This window comes from Trifolium pratense, linkage group LG5 (genome assembly GCF_020283565.1).
Source record: "Trifolium pratense cultivar HEN17-A07 linkage group LG5, ARS_RC_1.1, whole genome shotgun sequence".
Lineage (NCBI taxonomy): Eukaryota > Viridiplantae > Streptophyta > Magnoliopsida > Fabales > Fabaceae > Trifolium > Trifolium pratense.
In genome coordinates this window covers 31,045,590-31,067,399 of record NC_060063.1, presented here as the reverse complement: position 1 = coordinate 31,067,399, position 21,810 = coordinate 31,045,590, and the positions used below count along the sequence as shown (strand labels likewise).

The window sequence follows — 21,810 nt, the reverse complement described above, 5'->3', positions numbered from 1 at the left end:
CAACGTTTTAGATAGAATGGAGGGAGTTGGAGGAGGAGGAGGAGGAGGAGGAGGAGGAGGAGAAGGATCCGGAGGAGGAGGAGGAGGAGGAATGTTTGAGTATTTCGGTTGGGTTTATCATTTAGGCGTGAATTCTATCGGTCATGAATATTGTCATCTACGTTTCCTCTTCATTAGAGGCAAATATGTTTCCATGTACAAGCGTGATCCTCATGAGAATCCTGGCATTGTATGTATATGTATTTCCATCTCATTTATTAATTCTTATAATTAATCATTTTCATTCACTTCAACCATCTGAATAAACCTCCTCATTTCTTTTTCTTTAGAAACCCATTAGACAGGGTGTCATTGGTCCTACACTCATGGTGGAGGAACTTGGTCGTCGAAAGGTTAACAATGGGGTAATTGTTACTATATATACTCCTCATTTTCTTTTCAAATTTCATGCTATATTATTAGCATTCATTAAATTTATTGTAACTTGTTAATTCAATTTCACTTTCTTCCACAGGATTTTTATGTCATTCGCTTTTACAATCGATTGGATGAGACTAGAAAGGGAGAAGTAAGTTCAAATTTTCATTTTCCAGTCTGTTTCTTTTAAAAACACTTGATACCAATCTGCTTGTAATATATATTTTATAAAGAAACAATTCTATGCGCATAGGCCAATGTTCCATAATTTGAAGTTTACAAGTTTGATTCTAAAACACCTAATTCCAACATGTAACATAAATATTAAAAAAGTGGATGCATTTTCATTCAATGAATCATTACGGCCGCCAAAGTTAGCTGTCATTACAACCGCGCGCCATATTAGAAATGAGTTATTTAACCATGTTTTCTTCAAGGTTGCTTGTGCTACAGCTGGGGAAGCACAAAGATGGATGGAGGCATTTGAACAAGCCAAGAACCAGGTATGAGAAAATAATTATAATTTTTCACTTTTATTGTTTTATTGTTTTGTTACAACACAAGACTGGTTGTGGTGGATTATTAGTTCTTGTAGTATAGACAAATATATGGTAGTGGTTGTGTTTCCATCCGGAAGAATTTGGCAAGCCATTGATCATAATATCATGAGTGTGACTTTATTTAATATATCTTTTTTGCAGGCTGAGTATGAGCTTTCAAGAGGCGTTAGTGCTAGAGATAGACTAAACCAGGAAAATGAGTATGCATTTATTAATAAGGTTTATATGTTGTGTTTACTACTTACCATGGATTTCAATACTTTTATTATCCCAGTGTTTAATTTTCTTATTATCTTCCATCATTTTTTATTACAAAATCTTAAAGTTGTGTAAATTTTAGTTTTTTTTTTTTTTACAAATGTGTAAATTTTAGTTTGTCTAGCAATTACGCGATTTTGATCTCACAAGGCCACTTATTTTCTGCAAATTTAATCTCGATTTTTTTTTTAACAAGAAAAAATGAGATATATTAAAACTAGCCGTAAAACTAATGGGGTCTCCTCAGTATAAGGTGTGCCAAAAAAGACTACAAAAGGATTTGGCCACCAAATATGAAAGTTTGTAGCTAGATTGATGTTTTTTGCCTTCATCCACCAAAAATAATAGGTTTGACCTTGTCCAACAATTGAGATAAGGTCTTCTCAGAGTTGTTGAATAATCTATGATTTCTTTCAGACCACACAACCCAAGCACATAATAGCCAGATAAGTTGCATAAAGGAGCGACGTGCTTTTAGGCAACCCGTTGAATAAATGAACTAAAAAAAAGCGTTCTGACAAGTTCTGAGGATCCACTATCATGACACCAATCCACGACCGAACATGCATCCAAAGAGAGCCAAAGAAGTTGAAAGAGAGAAATAAGTGCTGAACTGATTCGACATCGTCGCAACCTAATACACAAAACTGAGCCTATGTAGTGATTATGCCCCGAGTTATCAAATTTGCTTTTGTTGGCAACCTGTCTCGTAATAGTCTCAAAGCAAAAATAGAAACCTTTAGGGGAACTAAGTAGATCTTCGACTGCGTTCCGAATAAAAGCCTCTTGAGAAGTCAATAACTAATAGACTCCACAGACGGAATAGCCCATGGCGTGATCAATAAGCCACTGCCATCATTATGTGAAATGTTCTTGCAGCAAGACATTGTGAAGTAAAGCTTGACACTCCCCCAACATCTTCTCCTCCCACACCCACAATTGTCTCCAACACCCCACCCTAAAGAAAACATCTTGACTACCGTGAAGGTGTGAAAACACAAGAAGGGGGGGGGGGGTTGAATTGTGTTTTAGCCAAGTTCAAACTTTTTCAAAGTTCTTAACTTAACTACAACAGCAGCGGATAAGTAACACAATAAAACGAGATAAGGGAGAGAGAGAGATCACACAAGCAATTTATACTGGTTCATCTCACAAAACGAGAGTAGTCCAGTCCCCTTGCACTTCCAAGGGATTTCACTATAATCACACAAGATTACAAATGCTCAAGCACACAAGCAAGAGACTTCTCAACAATGCTCAAGCACACAAGCTTAAGACTTCTCACTTAAGCACACAAGCTTAAGATTTCTCAAATAACAGAGATAATAAAGTTGTTGAAAGAATACAACTGCTCTTACGAGAACCTTAAAAATCAAATACAATGAGTACAAGGTATTTGGACTAAGAGTTAAAAACACTAGTTCAGAGGTTCAGAGCTTGTATTCACAAATCAGAGATTGTTCGAGTGCGTGTAAGATTGTTGATTTGCTTTGCAACTTGATTCTTCTAGTATATATAGGACTGAGAAAGAGTCGTTGCAAAGATGATCATTGATGAAGATATCCTTTGTCTTCAAGCAACTTGTCTGATGCAGTTTGGTCGTTTCCAAAATAGAGTAAGAGTTTCAGACACTTTGACCATGTGCAGAGAAGACTTTCCTTATTCAGCTAATAAGTCTGATATCCCACGTTCTCAAGAGTGGACAGACAAAAAGAGATTAGCTATTCTGATCAAGGTTGAGAGGTCATTTTCTTCATTGGTAGGAGAGTTGACCTTCAAATTCGAATCTTCACAGACTTCAAGAAGATCTTCAGAGTTTGATGGAGCTCAGACTTTAAGAAGTTCTGATGACTTCACTTTCTGATGCTTGTAACTTCTGAAGATCATTATCTTCTGAATACTTGCGAACTTCTGAATACTCGTCTTCTGAGCTTTCTTCAGAGCTTATCTGAAGCTAAGTTCTGCACACTTAAAATAAATTTTTAGTCCTTCCAATTGTATATTAATACTTTGTTATCATCAAAACCTTAATAGATTTAGGGGCAAACATTTTTAAATCAATTTTGTTCCAACATACCGTACTCGACTTATTCTCCGCTAAATCAAATAAACGCCCATATCTCACACACAAGGGAGTCCCGCCTAACTAAGGATCGGTCCAGAAATATGTATCCGCCCCATTACCCACTTACTTTGACACACACACTCCCCCTAGACCTCCTGTGTCATCTCGAATTTTCACGATCTCCCTCCACCAAGAAGACTCACCCCTCCCACCCTCCTTCATCCGACCCCTCACCACCCCATACCTAGCTGCCAACACCCTAAACCACATGCCCCCCTGTCCACCAACATCCTCGAATACCATTTTCCCCAATAGAGCGATATTAAACTCCCCCAACTGTCTCACCCCCAACCCTCCATACTCCTGACGTAAACAAATAGTTTTCCAGCTAATCAAAGTGGTTTTTCTAATTTCCTCCCCCCCCCCCCCCAAAAAAAAAAAAAAGAAAAAATAAAAATAGATTCAATAGAAGAGATAGTACCTAAGAGAGCTTTGAAGAAGGAAATGGCGTAGACAGATAGGTCAAAACAGACTTGATGAGAATCAAACGACCACCGAAAAAGAGAAAACGCCTCTTCCAACCTGACAATCTATTCTTTATGCAACCCAACATCGGTTCCCAAAAGTCTAAGCGCCTCGAGTTACCCCTAATTGGGAGACCTAGATACATGAAAGGCACATTTTCCACCTTACAACCTAGAACGGACGCAACCTCATTTAGCCAAGAATCATAAATATTTACCCCTACCAACAAACTCTTATTCAAGTTCACCTTCAAGCCCGACATCATCTCAAACAACACAAGGACAACCCTCAGGGCACAGACGTTTTCCCAACTTTTGACCCCCAAGAGGAACGTATCATCGACAAACTAAAGGTGAGAAACTGCACTCAAATGCTATAACATGTGAAAAGATTGGTCTCCACCATGGCTTTCATCATCAAGTTTAACCCTTCGACAACTAACAAAAACAAGAAGGGGGATATCGGGTCCCTTTGTCTTAATCCCGTATCTAAAGGGAATTCATTTGTTGGGCTACCATTGACAAGAACCGAAGTTGTAGCCGTACAAACACATTCTTTGACCCACTTCCTCCATAAGGTCGAGACATACATTTTTTCCATAACTACATCTAAGTAACCCCAGTCAACCGAATCATAGGCCTTCTCAATCCATATTTTCTTTCTATTTAAAACTCTCAAATTCTCATTAACATTAATAAAATACGTGTTTAGTTTTTGGACCATTTTTAGGTGGCCTTCCTTTGAAGTCATGCTTTTATATAACTTGTCATAAATTGCCATATCACTTCTCTTCTTTTGTTGAAGGATCAATCTAGAAGTGCATCGACATAAAGTGAGGCGGTATGCATCTGGGCTGAGGAAGCTTATAAAAATTGGCCAAGGTAACTTGATAAATATTATTTAATTTATAATATTCATTGGAGGAATTTTGATATCCTATTCAAAAGCTTACATATCATAACATTAATTACAATATGCTTAAATACTAGAAAATTTTTGTTGTACTATGTTTGATTTGACACTAAACTGGTTATGAGATTGGACAACTTAGGTAGTAAGTGACAGAAAAAACAAGAATTTTTGTTTCCCACTGAACAACGGTATAACTTTTTGTCCACAGTAGAACTACAAAAAATACGAATACTCATTTTATTTTCGAATATAAAAATATTATCGCCATATCTCTCTCGATATAACTTTGTTCTATCCAATATTATCTTATTCTGTCCTGTACTGTTATGTCATCTTCTTGCATTTTTACGAATCAAACGCACCCGTAATTATGATTCTGTTTTTTCTTTTTTTTTTAGGCAGTAATTATGATTGTCTTATGCCATCATAATATTGTTTTGGATTGCTATAAAAAAAAAACCCTTATATTAAATAAAAAAAATTGAGAGGATCTAAATCAAAAACTCTACAAGGATTAACCCAAAGTCTAGCCTTAGCGGGTGTATTGGATTGAAATTTAATGGGATTTTAAAAGACTTTTTTATGACAAAAAAATCTTGAGGTATTCAATCAAGATTTTTAAAAAAGTTAAATAAATCTTGTGGTGTTCATCATCACTGGACCCGGTTTTTTCTTCTTTTCTTTGTTCACTTTTTCAACAATCTCCCCGAAAGCCTTGAGAATTTTTCAAACTCTTCAAGACTTTTTACTTTCATCATCATTATACCGATTTTCTTCTTCTTTACCTATCAAATATATTTTTTTGCAAAAAAATATTTTAACAAATTCTACATCTTTTTTATAAAGTTTTGATTAATCACAACGACAAACAAATTTTTTTCGTCAGCCATTCATCTGCTTCTATTTTCCCCACCATCGGCGCCACCTCCACCGCCTAAACCACCAAATCCTTTTACAAAGGTTCGCGGTGACTGTTGAGTGGCCACATAGATAAACTGCTTCTCAGGGACGGATCTCGGGGGTGGCAAGCAGTGGCCAAGGCCCCCCCTCATCCTTTCTTGCATACATATATATATTATATGTATTCAATTGAATCTCAACTCTAATACTATAAATACTTGGTATTAGTATATTATAAATTAAAAAATTCGGCTGAGAGAAAAAAACTAACTTTGTATACTTCAAATATTTTCTGATAGAGATTAATCGTCGTTAAATGGCGGTGGAAAATTCATATTTATACTATGGTAACAAAAAAAATCACATCGATGATGTAAATAAAAATAATCTATATAAATAAATTCGTTAATTTTATTATTTTCCTATTTTTCGGCCCCCGGTATGATAAGCTTCTGGATCCGTCCCTGCTGCTTCTCTTCTCTTTTTTTTTTTTTTTTTTTTTTGTGTCTGTAGTCCATTGGCCAGTTCCTGTTTGTTTCTTCAAGCTTGTGCTCATTTTGTCTTGGTTAATATTGCTGGACTAATTGTACATTACATTGCTGAATTCAATAAGTGGTTTTCACCTATTTTTTCAAGAAGCAATATCAGGTACATGTTCACCTTTCAAACAATGGGATCCAGGAAAAAGAAAATTTATCTATCCCGATAATAATTTTACAACCTTGAGGACAGTGTTTGTAATTTTTTAACCTAATTAATGAAAAATGACAATGTTTATCTTTTATTTCATAGTAGTAGTTTTATTGTTATTAGTTTAGCTTAGTTTCTCTAGTATGTAGCTTGGTAGGAGCTCTAGCCTTGGGATTATAGGGATTTTAATATCTGTAATAGTTTCTTTTAATTCAATAATTCAATTTCTTCTCTATAATTTCTGGTTCCTATCATGACCAGAGTGAAATGGTGTGTATGTTTTGTTTCTTATTTTAAATGGAGTGACTTAATTATTGATATCCACAAAATAATCGTACACTTGAGTTTAGAATCTGAACCAACGTGGATTGTATTTTTACATTAATTTGTGACATTATTTTTGCTCTTTCATTTTAAAGGCCCAGAGACGCTCTTACGGCTATCATCAAAATTTTTCCGTAGTTCAGATGGTTTTGAAGGAGATATTGGAGATGCATTTGAAGCACATCAGTGGAAATGTGTTCGTACAATGTCAGGTACTTTTCTTTTACCACACACAATCAATTTTACCGTCTATTGCAAGCCAATGTCTTTTTTCTTCACGACCAGTATAGTATCCGGTCCATTGAATCGCGTAATCTGGTTCGGCGGTTAGTTTTAGGGTGTGTTTGGTAAGTCCAGTAAGCTAGCTTATAGCTTGTTGGACTAGCTTATAAGCTTGTTCGAAAAAAATAAATGTGTTTGGTAAAAAACTTTTCTCATTAGCTTATAGCTTTTTTTGAGACGCAGCGTTTGAGCTTATAGCTTATAGTTTTTTACGGTTTTTTCCATTTTTAACCTTTAATTTAATTTTATTATTTTTTATAAAATAAAAAACTACCCACTAAAGAGAAAAATTATCCACTATGCAAGTCATTTTATGTCTTTTTATATTTATCAATAATTTTAAAAGCTAATTTTACCAAACACTTTAATTTCAATCAGGTAGCTTTTCAGCTATAGTATCGGCTATAAGCTATAAGCTAGCTTACAGTAGCTTATTTTTACCAAACAGAGCCTAGCATCAAGTGGTTCCAACCCCCTTCCGAACATAGTTGCGGTTGCGGGGATCGAACCAAAAAACAATTGCAAGCCAATGTTTTGTTGCTTCAATTCAATACCTCTTAATAATATTTATTGAATTTTGTACTAGTACAAAGTTTATACATTAGTTATCAATGAATCAAAAAATTGTAAATAAATTTACTTATAATTAAGGCGGGGAATAGCTTGAATCTCACAAAAATCAATAATGTAACGATCGTGACGTAACGTTGTTGGGAGTGGTCTTTGTCATAGGACTGGCCCTACAAGACCACACAGCCATATTGCAAAAACCCTCACCGCCGTTAAAACAATATCACCAAGCGATTGTCAGGCGGTGGTTCAGAATGGCAAGTCGCAATATTCTGTTACTCACTCTTGTATGAACAGCACCGATTGAGAATCTGCAAAAATATATAATGATGATTATATATGCTAATATTTGAACTTTGGATTTATCCTTATCCTTATCGTTCCGAGTTCTTTTTTGTTTTTGTTTTCAGGTGTTAGAATTTTTGAGGATATTACTAGTCCCAAGGTATGTACGTGTGTGTATTCATATATATATATATATATATATATATATATATGACTCTGCATTTGTTGATGTCATTTTAATTGAAGTATAATGCTTGTATTTAACAAATCCTCTTCTTTTAAATGACATACTCCTAAAACACAAATGCTCTTTATCTATGAAATGTATACATAACAAACAGCCTGTCAAGCTAAGTGGTTTATGATAGAACACTAAGTTAATTAGCTCTCTCCCTAAGTTTTAGGGAGTCTTTGGTTATAAAAGAAAAGATAGAGAGGTGAGTGAAAAAAGGAAAAAAGTTCTTATGATATTGTTAGGAGTTCATAGAACTCTGGATTAGGAGCTTAGCTCTAGTAGGAGGTCATAGAACTCTGGTTATTCCCTTCATTTTCTGTTTTACCTCTATTGTATTCACCTAGATTTCATTGTGTCTAAAATTTTGGTCTCTATCACTTTACATGACAACCGCATGTCATACTATACTGGTTATGATAGCAGGAATAAATAGTTCCTTAAAACAAAATTACTATGGTGATAATCATTATAACAGAATAAGATCCATCACAATTCAATACATTGAAACTTTTCCTCTAGTTGGCATACCTGCAACCAATCAATCACACATTGAAACTTTTTCTTATGCACAAATGGCCACTGCAGCAAGTCAATAACACATTTCTGAATTAGTTCTTAAATGAAAAAGTTTACAATAATCAACCCCCTTGTTTTAAAGTTGGAGATCAATCCTTGATTTCCAAATTGGATTAAGCATTATGTTGATTACCCAATCTCCTCAGGCTTATTTAGATTATCTTGATTCCAGTTCTATGTCATTTGCAAGCTCGATCCGTCTCTATTTATTCAAGTAGACGGATTCTACATTTTACATTCTTGCTTATGTTGATATCATCACCATCATCACCTGTCCATCCATATCTTTGATACATAATTTGTTAGCAAGCTGAATGTTGATTTTGCATTAGAATAATAGTTGGGTTGATTTGCTTCTTACACATAGAAAATACATTAGAGAGCTTAAGGCTAACATGGAAGGTTCAAAACCTATTTCTTATTCTACGATCAGGAATTGCATGCTATCATGTCAACATGGTGATCCTTTATCTGATCTCTCTTTTTATCACTCTCTAATTGGAGATTTATTGTATAATACAATCTCTCGGCCTAAAATTAGTTTTGTCGTAAACAAATATTGACAGCTTGTATCTTCCCCTCTCAAGCTAAACAACATTCAAATGTACTTTTAGATGCTCAAAGGGAGCCTCACATGTCAAATTACTATTTCAGGCTCCTTCTGATGCTCATCCTCTTGCAAGAACTACTTTCTCGGATGAGGATTTGGGCTCTTATCCCGTTGACATACCCTTTCCTATAGCATTTGTGCGATCCTTGAACCCAATTTAATTTCCGTGAGTACCATAGTTTCGCCACAGCTGCATGTTAGTAGACCAGTTGTTAGTAGGGTTTATGTTGGAGGGGTAAAAATGGGAATTAAGCTTGTAATATAAATTATCGCAGTTGTAACAGTTGAGCAACTAATTCTGTTACAGTCGGGTAACTAATTTTGTTTGTGAAACAAAACTATAACTAGAAATTGGAGGGAAGTTAGAAGAAGTTTTGAACTCAATTGTAATTGGAGAGTGGCTTCTAGAATTGGCCAACAATATTGCATATGCTGAACCAGTTGAATCATTCAACTGCAACTGGGATTTTGTGGCTTTAGTTCTTACTTGCTAAGTTAGTACCAAAAGACTGCGACGCTAACATGTAGTCCAAAATTTCATGCATGTACTAAACTTATTGAAATTGATATCTCTATGGTTTGTTAAGAGGTCCCAAGTAATGATAATTTCTACTAGTGTGTTCAGTTTCTCACTCTCTGAACTTCTAGGTGGGCCTATCTATCCATTTTTATGTCTTTGAAACTGCACTTATCACATTGAAAATAAACAAATGAATATTTTTTTGCTTTGACATTTGATTTATGCTTTGTAGAATGGTAAGGGTGTCCTCGCTAAATCGGTTGGTGTTATTGATGCAACTGCAGATAGTGTTTTTGAAGTGTTTTTAAACACTGATCGGAGGAAAAGATATGAGTAAGATTCTTATAAAAAGGCTTGATTAGATTAATAACGTATTATTGCAGAAATCAGTCATTTATTATTATTATTATTATTATTATTATTACTACTTTTCAGGTGGGATATGTTAATGGGTGACTTGGAGCTGGTAGAGTCTTACGATGGACATTACGATGTTGTTTATGGGACATATGATCCTAAGTATCTTACTAGGTAATCAATCACTGTTAAATTCATAACTTCAAACATTATTGCAACTGTTACTGGTTTGTTATAGTAGTATTCTTAATACTTTCATCATTAATGATTTTGCTCAAATACCTTACAACTTCCTCATTTATGTGTGTGAAATGTGGATTTCTATAATTGATAGAGATTTGCATAAGTTGGTGAATTTGACTGGAATTATATGGACCTGCATGTTGTGAACTATATAAGACATGTTATAGTTTTGATCTTTCTCTATATATGGTATCTAATTCTTATTGAAAAATTTTAGTTTCCACTTTCCATGTAGCTATAATTTTATTGCATCTCTAATATTTTTCCTGATTCCTTGTTAACTTTTATTTTCATGTGAATAGGGAGCAAGTTTTGCTTTTATAATTGTCCATTCATGAATTTCTTCTTTCAACCTAATTCAGATGGCACTCGAAGCGGGATTTTATCTTCTCTAGACAATGGTTTCACGGACAAGATGGAACATACAGTAAGAATATGAATTTTCAACAGGCTAAAGCTTTTAAATAATACATTATCAAACATAAATGCATAGTGGTTGGGTTGCTTGGAATTATACATTTGTATTATATTCTGACTAGATTGGTTTAGATTGACATATTTGAATGTTTAATTGATGCAGCTATCTTGCAATTTCCAGCAATACATAAGAAAAAGCCGCCGAGATTAGGCTATCGTCGTACAAAAATTAATCGTAAGATATATTATTTGTGTAGATAATATCATTGTTTGGGTGTTTCCATGAACATGAGAAAAAAGGGTTGGATGGGAATCACACAAATTTAGTGGATGCTTGGCATGTTTAATTTTTCCATACAGAAGTTTCTTATAACTTAGTCTTTGGCTCTGTTTGGTAAAATTAAGCTATAAGCTAGCTTATAGCTGATAAGCTAGCTGATAGCTGAAAAGCTAGCTTATAGCTGAAAAGCTAGCTGATTGAAATTAAAGTGTTTGGTAAAATTAGCTTTTTAAATGATTGATAAATATAAAAAGACATAAAAGGACATTTATATGTAGTGGGTAGTTTTTTTTTAGTGGATAGTTTTTTATTTTATAAAAAATAATAAAATTAAATTAAAGGTTAAAAATGGAAAAAACCGTAAAAAGCTATAAGCTATAAGCTCAAACGCTACTTGAAATAGCATCTCAAAAAAAGCTATAAGCTCGTGAGAAAAGCTTTTTACCAAACACTTTTGTTTTTTTCAAACAAGCTTATAAGCTAGTCCAATAAGCTATAAGCTAGCTTATTGGACTTACCAAAGACACCCTTTGTTTAAATTCGTATTATTATTGAAAACTCAAAAAAAAAAAAAGTAAATATTTGACATATACTTCTTTGTGATCATTCACAAATTTTATAGCGTCTACATGGGAGATTAGAAATTTGAACACACCAATGGGATCAAACGTACCAAGATGTTTAGTGACCCACACATTAGAGATACACTCTACAACCTGGCAACGATGGAAGAATAGCCAGTGCACAAAATTTGAAAAAAGCATCCCTTATGCATTGTTGTGCCAAGTGGCAGGTAAAGGAATCAAACTTCTTTTTCATCTTGTAGATATCTGAACTCTAGAATCGTTGGAAATTGAAACTATCGGAAGCGTGTGTCTTTAAAATAGACATTTAATGTTTGTAAACAATGGTAGGTCTAAAGGAATATATTGGAGCCAATCCAGCACTCCACCAACAAGATGTTACTGTCGTTCATTCCAAAATCTCCAGTGTTTCTTTGTCCGGAGCTGAATATGAAAATGTAGAAGTCCAGGATGAATTTTATGATGCAATTGCTGCCGAGTCATCGACATCAGATGAAGAAAGTGATGAGGACGACAATGTTGAAAATAAGGTCTCTTCATATCTTGTCAACTACAACAATATCTGCAATTGAAATTGCTGTTGTTTGTTTTGTGTTACTGATCTGAAACTTACTATTTCATGCAAAACTATACGATTTATTTATTACTTTGTCATATTTTTCAGGATGGAAAGGTCAAACTAAAGAATATTTCATGGGCCATGACAGCCTTACCTTTGCAGCGAACAACAGGTCAGCTTTTTCTGTTCTTGTTGATTGCAAGGGATAAAGGGCATTAATAATAATTTTTGCAGCACAAAATTTACTTTTTTGGGTTGGGATCACCTACAGCTCTGCACACAGCGTATTGGCTACAAGGCTGTTGGATCTAAGTTTAAATTTTCAGTTTCTTAGATCCTCACTGTCTTGTCCTATTGAATCTAAGCGCAACGCCTATAGGGCTGTTGGATCTAAGTTTAAATCTCCAGTGTCTTAGATCACCTACAACGTAGCACACAATGAAATGGCTGCATAGATGGATCTAAATTCGGAAATGTTTACATGTACACACACATAAATGCATATATTCAAACTTTTAGTCTATAAGAGTTTTTCATTCTGCTTGCAGCTCCAAATTTATGCAAAGAATTAGATTCACTTGTAAGTCCTATAGAAATTGATGCAAGTGATTTTCAAGGTTCTTTGTGCAAAGGAAAGGACAACAATGACACAAATTGTTGGACGTCTCCTAGTGGTGAAGGATTTATGATTAGAGGAAAAAACTATCTAAAAGATAATTCTAAGGTGAGTTAGGAATATTATATTATTATTAATAATAACAGATTTGAAGATTTTCTTACTATTCAGATCCTTAAAGTGTTTTTAAATGTTTCCGGTGACATTTTCAAATGAGATGATTGAGTAAAGAAGAAAGGTGGTAAAATGTTTTACAAAATTTGAGTATAATCTGTGTGTTTCACTTTGCCCTTAAATTCATATATATTTTTCAAATATCTAAATATATAGATTTTGAGGTTTAGATGTTGTGGATATGACATTATGACATTCCTTATGCAGGAAGTTGGAGGAGATCCTCTCCTCAAGCTTGTAGCAGTTGATTGGTTAAAGGTTGATAAACCTGTAGATAAAGTTGCGTTGCACGGTAGAAGTATGGTTCAGGTAAAATTGATATTGCAAGACTTCATATCATAATATTAATCTAGCTACAAATGATCCGTTGATCCAATTTGCCAATATAATTGAGATATTTTACTCTTGATAACATATTTGCTAAAGAAAATTCATAATTTTTGCGCTACAATTTTTTTAAATTAATATTGATATAGATTGATTTGAAAGTTGGAAAAATCATGATCGATTTGGTTTGAAAATGTGGACATATAAAGTCTATTTTCTTCTAAACCATTGATTAACATGAGCTTTTAAATTTCTGAAGTTCATCTGCTACCGAAATTAGACTTTTTATATACTACATTTGTGTCTTTGTGTGCCTACGCTCAATCAATTATTATTCGAATAGAGCTTCATAGTTAATACCTAATTTGTCTGTTCTGTCAACAACAAGAAAAGCTAATTTGTCAGTTTGACATTTGTTGTTAATGATGAAAATAGCAATAGATTAAGAAATAGTTGTGTATTGTTGTATTGCTTTCCCTTTTATTAGGACAGATTCCACATTTATTTTCCTTTTTATTAGGATAGGTTCAGTTATTTAAAGTTAAATGCATGATATAGACTTAATTAAACCTGATGTATTTGAGATTATTATTATGTATGTCACCACTCACTACAATATTCTGGAAATCACTATTGGTGTTTTATATATTAAATAAAAATCGCTACATTGAGTTATCCTCCCCTTTTAAATTGCAGAGTGAAGCTGGGAAAAAGCTTCCATTTATTCTTGTATTTAATCTCCAGGTATGGATATATCTGCTCTTGCATCGAGATTACTACAAGTTATAGTTTAATAAAATTATTATTATTATTATTATTATTATTATTATTATTATTATTATAAAAACCACTTGATTATCTAGTCGCTCTTTACAAAGTTTAGTTTAATTAACTGGTTGGCCATTTACCTTTCATTATAAGGTAACCATGCATGCATCACTTTTCATTTTCAAAGTCTGTGAGATTCATACAGAGGACCATGTTGCATTTTTTAATTTTTATTATTCCAACAAAATTAAAGTAGAATTTATTAAGAGAAATAATGATGCACAAATGTTATTTTGCATGTAACAAAATTTTTAGCGGACATCATGCATACTTTGGTCTTGAGTCTTGACCAACAATGTGATATTTTTTTCTTCATGAATGTATATACATATTTATTTATATTTATGTATATAAACTTCTTCGAAATATATAAATTTATCAATGCAGTTTTTACTTTGTTGTATATCTCAAGGTTCCAGCTAAACCAAACTACAGTTTGGTTTTATATTATGCATCTGAAAGACCTATAAATAAAGATTCTCTATTGGCAAAATTTATCGATGGAAATGACATGTTTCGAGATTCAAGATTCAAATTAATTCCAAGTATAGTTGAGGTGTGTGATTATCAACAAAAATTCTAAATGAACTTTTTGTTTTTAATTATTTTTTTAATTTCTAAATGGTATTTATTGAGTAACTAGTGATTTTCAATTGGGAAAGGGATATTGGATGGTCAAGAGAGCTGTTGGAACAAAAGCATGCCTATTAGGGAAAGCTGTGACTTGTAAATACTTCAGACAAGATAACTTTTTGGAGGTAAAGATATTACACTTTAATTGTCTAATATTTCTATTAAAATTGTCTGCAATTTATGGGTGATATTACACTTTAATAGCAATTTTCTGCATAATGCAGATAGATGTGGATATTGGATCATCCTCTGTAGCCAGGAGTGTTGTTGGCCTTGTTCTCGGATATGTCACAAGTCTAGTCGTTGACCTTGCTATTTTGATAGAGGTTTGGGCCATTTTAATTATAATATTTCTAGACAAATTATCTTATGGTATTATATATCATTGTTCCTTTCATGTACATGAGATTTATCACCAATTAGGAGTCTGTTATTTTATGAAAAATGTGCAAATGTAAAAGGATAATAATGCAGTCATGGCCTAGGCGCTATTTTGACTAGTTGTAGGTCCCTTATTTCATCTAGCTCAAAATATGTTACGATGTAGCTTTTATTAGAAGGCAAGCTAATTAATAGAGTCGCTCATAATCTAGCTAGAGCATCTATATTTCAGTTTAGTCCCAGTATCTTTTATTATCCTCCTCATTGTATTGATACTATTATTCATGATAAAATGAATTGATTTACCTTTACCTCAAAAAAAAATAATAATGCAGTCATGGCCCTAAAAGTGTAGAGCCTGTCAATTTAGTCCTCTACGTTGTTAATATTTTAAAATGATCCTAGGAATTGTAAAATATTCATAATCAGTTGACATTCTAAAATATCCACTTGGAATTGTAACAACATCATATTTGCAGGCAAAAGAAGAGGTAGAGCTTCCAGAGTACATTCTTGGAACTGTTCGATTAAATCGTATAAGACTTGAATCCGCTATATCGTTTGAAGTTTGAAGTTTGAAGTGACCTACCAAAAGTATACAAAAATCTATGTACACTAATTGTTTGGATGACATATATTTTTCTGTTACACTATAGGGACTCTAATCAGAAAATGTAAATTTGGTGGATTTGATTATGTTATTGTTAGTGACACAGGCCAAGGGATTCAATGTGTGGCACATTTATATTGGATGGTTATGGTTAGATATCTAGTAACTGTAGAGTCTAATTCATACTTCTTTTTTCTTGCAATATATCATGGTATCATATAATTTGTCATATGAAATTATGCGCAATTTTCAAATATCATATAACGCTTTTCATATATATATATATATATATATATATATATATATATATATATATATATATATATATATATATATATATATATATATATATATATATATGAGTCAGTTTTTGTTAAGCCTTGTGTTGGGGTTGTTTTGTATTTCCACTTTTCATGCAGCTGTTTCCTTGCCTCCTCAAATACTCCTTGTATTTTGATGGAGAGCTTTTTAATAAAATTACTAGTTACTAGTATAACTATGCACGGGTTAATGTTCACTAAAAAAATATGAGTTATTAAAATTTTAATATTTTTTAATTATATGTAAAATTAATTTTATAATTAATGTAATTGATTGATTTAAAGATGAAAAATTATACAAATTTTAGATATTTTAAAGGGGAAGGGCGAGTTATTTTGGAGCATCGATAGGACGGGTTGTATCGTTATTTTGGTGTATTTGGCATAATCGAAACGACAAGATTTGGAATGACAATATTCAGTCCCCGAGCCAAGTTGGAAATATGGCGTTCGTCGTCTGGAATGAGTGGTATACTGTTCACCAACTGCAGCGTCATAACATTGTTCCTGTTGAGGATCCTAGGCCGGTTCGGTGGGAGAAACTAGGAGTGAGATGGATAAAGTGTAATGTTGATGTTGCGTTTGTAGTTGGGTCCGGTGTTACTTCTATGGGTCTTTGCTTTCGTGATACCAATGGGCATTTTGTGGCTGACTTAACTCAATGACAACAACCTTTTTATTCCATAGTGGAAGGCGAAACATTGACACTATTACATGCTATGAAAGAGGCTATCCATCGTGGATTTGAGCGAGTTCAATTTGAAAGTGACTCAAAGTTGTTGGTTGACGCCATTCATTCGAGAAGACGGGGCAATTCGGAATTTAGTTTAATTGTTAACGACATTATTCTTCTTATGTCATCTTCTTATGAAAACTTTGAGGTTAAGTTTGTTAGGAGACAAACGAATTTGGTTGCTCATACTCTTGCTAGGACGGCCAATGTTTGAGCTAGTTTCCATAGATTTGAGATTATTCCCTTATGTATTGAACATTTATTAGTTAATGATATGAATTAAGTTTGCTTGGTTCAAAAAAAAGAAGGGGAAGGGCGAGTGAAGAGTGATCGTACATTTCTTGTTCCTAATCCACATGTTATTTCCTCTTTCATAGCCATCTTCGCCGGTCTCTGCAACTGCAAGGATCTCATCAATATAAAAAAAATGAATAAGTAAATTTTATATTATTTATTAGATGACGGTTAGCCTATACTTTGTATTTTATTTTTTTTGTTAATATATTATTTTGAGTATGATTGCAAAGAGTATAATTTAAAATTGCAATAGTGTGAAATTGGTTGCAAATCACAGCTATTTATATTAATAGAATGAAGATCAAAATTAAAAATGTCATTTAATAACAATTATCTAATTGACAAATTATGAGATAAAATGACCTTGTTTCTAAAATATAATAATAATCAAATAAATGAGAGGAAATGACGAAATTTTTTTGAGGCTAAGATAAAGTATTGCCTTTTATGTACTCATATTAATAATTAATATAGATATTTTAGACTTATATTATTTTTGGCTGAAAAGAAACTTGCTATTATTTAATAGCATCGTCTGAAATTGAAAGCAAATATTTTTAATACTATTCAATACGTTCCTTATATATTATATATTAATCAGGTTAAAAAAAAAAACCTAATATTGATAATAACATGCGGTTGTTTGCTCTTTCACTTCAGTCTCTTTTAATCCTATTCTATTGTTTTAATTAACTTCTGATTATTTTAAAAATATGTAACAAACGGATGCAAAATAATTAAAAGCGATATTTTTTTTCTTCAAAAATAAGCTATAACAAACTGCCTCTTAAACTCATCCGCTAAAAATTAGGTTATCAGTTACATGAGTAATAATGCAAAAAAAAAAAAAAAAAAAACCTAATAATGATAATAATAGGCAGTTGTTTGGTCTTTCAGTCTCTTCTAATTTTTTTTTTTTGGTATAGAAAGTCTCTTCTAATTCTATTCTACTGTATTTACTCATAAGAATCTCATATTAAAGTGCAATTGCATAGGGAAAGGAAAGTGAATTAATTTTGGCGAGCAACTCTTTCATTTTTCATTCATTACTTTTAACATAACAAGCAGAAGGTTCTCATCGCTCCCTCACTCTTCTCCTTCCCACTCAAAATCAAAACCCTTTCTCTCTTTTCAATGGCAAAAAACAAGAAACAAACCGTGAAACCTAAGAGAATCTTCTCTCGCAATGATGAAATAATTCTTCTCAATGGCCTCTTACAAATAAAATCTAAAAGAGGCATTGATCCGGCCAAAATATTAAGCAAGGTTTACAGCACCCATAAGTATTCTTTTAGCAACAAAACTATTAGAAAAAGGCAACTTAGTGATAAGATTCATAAACTTAAGAAGAAATATCAGGAAAATCTGACAATGAAAGAGCAAGGTTCTCTCATTTTCATTGATACTCATAAGGAGAAACTATTTGAACTTTCTAATGAGTTATGGGGAGTAGAAAATGGAGCAGTAGACAGGGAAATTGGAGCCGATGAAGGAGAACATGGAGATGATAATATGCATATGAATTTATTGAAGAGGGCGGAGTTGGATAAAAGATGTTTGGAGTTGAAAGTTCAAGAGGATCAACTGCGTCTCCAACGCTCGTTGTTACTTAAAGAGCAAGTTGATTTGATTTATAAGAGCCTGCTAGAGTCATCTGAGGTAGATAAGGAAAGTAGAGAAGCATGAAGATGAAGGTGCCGGAAGATATGTTTGTTTGTGTTTTGCCTTATAAGCTCATTTTTGTGATGTTAATTGGTTCATGACATTAGCCTTATAAGCTAATTTTTGTAAAATTTATTTGCTTTCCATCATGCAATTTTAATATGTTTTCCTTTTGAGAACAAGTTCCTGGTTTAGTATTTGTTGGTTCAATTCTGTTTTTCCTTAGTAAGCTTAAGTTGTGGCTTTAATCGTTGGTCCACTTGAATTTTCACAGGATGATGTACAAAGAAACTAAATCTCGTTTAATTGATTTTTGATTTTGTCCACTTGAATTTTCATAGAATGAAGTGCCAACATTAACTGATTTAATTGAAAAAATTGCCCTTTTTTCTAATAACTTGATGATGGTTTCCAATGTTGAATAACAATTTAGAAATATGAAGAGTGAGATTTATATTTTGCAATTACTTTCTGAAAAAAGCCGCTGCAAGAACTGATTTAGATCAAGAAACCAATAAGTCAAGAGAAAGAGAATGAATCCAATTTTCTCTCCTTGATTTCTTAATATTTTCATATTGCTACCTAATTTCTTCTTTGAAATAGATTGATACTTTCTTGATATTTTGCTCTCTCTAGCAAAGATTGTTGATTTATCTATATATTTGTTGCTATATATCTGTTGATTTGGTGTAGCAGATAGTTGAAAATATGATATGCAAGCTGACATTGTGATTTGGTATTCCGGTGTCTATTTTTATCTCTTTTATAAGTCCAGATTAATGTTTTTAAAAAGCTGTTGAGGACAAATTATTGAATGTTATTGTATGTCAATTGTATGTTTTGTATTAAATTAAAGCAAAAGACTAGAAACTGGTCCGGACCAGTATTGTGTTGGCTCCTTCTCATGCATTTTGGAACCTGACAGAGCCGGACCAGTTTGCTAATTGCTAGTAGAGTGTGGTCGAGTCTAGCACCCTCATGAGCAGACCTGTTACTCTGGTATGATTCAAATTATTTTCAAATTCTTAAATAGTAAACCAGTAAGGGTTTGGGTAGATAACATAATGCAACACTTGATTTGATTTAGTGATGTTAAATATCTATGAAGCACATACACCGCTTGCATTAGGTTTGTCCCAGAGTCAGACACTGCTCGTATTGGTGGCATTCTTTGCAGTGATGAAAGCTTAACTCTAGAAAAGTTTTCAGCGCCTGTAGGGATCAGAGGTTCGAATGCTGCAGAGTTCTTGGCCATTGTGTGTGCTATTGAAAAGATCCCTGATCAAAGATGATATACCTAAAACACCTCCTTACAAGATGGATAAAAATGAATGAAACTAAAAAATGATATCATGGACTGAGTGCTAACCATCCTGCTCAGCTTACACGCAATACCGATCTTCTCAATTCTCAAATGATTCTCTCATTCTGTTAGTTCCCATAAATGTATTGTTTTGATTATCTGCCACTTTCCCCCAATCTGTTATTTCTCCCTCTCTCCCCCTCTTTACTGCACTTGTCTCAAATTGTTATTTCTCCTCATAATTTTAGGCCATTTTCAGCTGGCATATTTTCCCCCCTAGTCCACTTGTTCATCTTTTATTGTATAGTTGCTTAAGTATGGGCCTATCATTTTGCATATTGGTGTCTCATGTAATAACTATTGAGCCGTTTTACTTCAAGAGTATTGTTTTATGGGAAGGGACCTTCATTGAATACAATGTGCTAGAGATTCCACCAAGGTCATCCGATTTGAGATTTATCTTGCCTTGTCTTCCAGGTGTTATCCTGAGGATGGACCTTCCATATTATCAGATGCATGGATAGCCGTTGAGAGCTCTCGGAGTCTAAATGTCGGTTCAACTTGGGAATGGAAATCTATAAATTCATCACCAAATGTTTCAATTGAAAAAGCTTCAAAAGCTGGTCTGAGGGCAATGCTTCCACTCACGCCACTTGGATCACTCCCACTTCTGGGTTGTATTAATGATTTCATTGGTAGAAATCATAGTTGTAAGTATTGGTTTAGGTTCGAGAGGTTTGTTATACCATGGTTGGCTAGGTAATTTGATGGCACATGCGGTGCTTTCCTGTAATGAAGAGGTAATTCCATCTGAGTCGACTTCTTGGAAAAACATTAAACCCAAATTTTAGCATTCATATGTCAATACTCAAATACATTATCATTGTAGAGTATAGATGATATTTTTCCACAGGTTCCTTAAATTAAGGCTCCATTCAACATGTTTTTATTTTTGAAAGGAACATGTATATTTTTATTCAAATGCCATTTCACCCTTGTCATGCCATATCACAGTCATAGTTTGAGCTTTTATGTTTTGTAACAGAGGAAAATTGAAGTAAACATTAGCTGGATTTATAGTCTTGTGGGGGAAATAATGCAAGTAGTTTGTTCCTAGGAAAGACTTGAGGGATGAACATGTCAGTTTGTACATAAGAACTTGAAAGAGACATTAGGAATCTAAAATTTTGGGCAAGATCAGCACTATATATAACAGATTGATCCTGATGATATAGAAATATAAGAACATGGATCGATCGATGTATTGAATTGTGATCAAAGAACTGTACAAATAGGACATAAAAAACTACATATAAATTCCATCCCTACCCTACCCTACCCTTATTAAACTTAAAAATATAGTATTAGAAATCCTTTAAATTTTGTTTACTTTATTTCCTGTTGCTTCTGCAAAAGCCATGTGTATCATCTATATTATTACAAATCTGAATTACTCCTATGTGTATTGTCAATGTGATATATCCTTGGTAAAAATGGGATTTGGAATATAAAGTTCCACGAACCATCTCTCATATTTTCACTCCAATTTCAAAGAAGAAGAAAAGAATGTAGGACATATAAAAAGAAGAGGACAAATTGATTTAAAGCTCCCACTCCTTCATGAGCAGCCTAAGTGTATTTACAAATATGAAATGGCTCTTTTCTTAAGACTGTATTGTTGTTGGATGGTTTCAATTTCAAGACCCTTGAACTTGACAACTGATTCAATGTGTCCCTTGAGTGTGTGGAGGAGCTCT

The 21,810-nt window shown here is 33.3% G+C and overlaps 2 protein-coding genes across 2 annotated transcripts; both read left to right on the top strand.

The window, feature by feature from the left end:
- LOC123882821 (protein ENHANCED DISEASE RESISTANCE 2-like) lies at positions 1–15,917 on the top strand. The gene is made up of 22 exons (XM_045931422.1): positions 1–229; positions 330–404; positions 515–568; positions 855–920; positions 1,119–1,177; positions 4,630–4,706; positions 6,747–6,863; positions 7,914–7,948; positions 9,962–10,062; positions 10,165–10,260; positions 10,692–10,756; positions 10,910–10,981; positions 11,649–11,819; positions 11,941–12,140; positions 12,275–12,341; positions 12,718–12,893; positions 13,167–13,268; positions 13,983–14,030; positions 14,527–14,670; positions 14,777–14,872; positions 14,972–15,073; positions 15,608–15,917. The coding sequence occupies exons 1-22, from the start codon at positions 17–19 to the stop codon at positions 15,698–15,700; spliced, it is 2,229 nt and encodes a 742-aa protein (XP_045787378.1). The 5' UTR covers positions 1–16; the 3' UTR covers positions 15,701–15,917.
- A 2,305-nt stretch (positions 15,918–18,222) lies between these two features.
- Positions 18,223–18,774, top strand: LOC123886435 (STOREKEEPER protein-like). The gene has a single exon (XM_045935749.1). It carries the CDS (start codon positions 18,223–18,225, stop codon positions 18,772–18,774), a length of 552 nt encoding a protein of 183 aa, XP_045791705.1.
- The last annotated feature ends 3,036 nt before the right edge of the window (positions 18,775–21,810 follow it).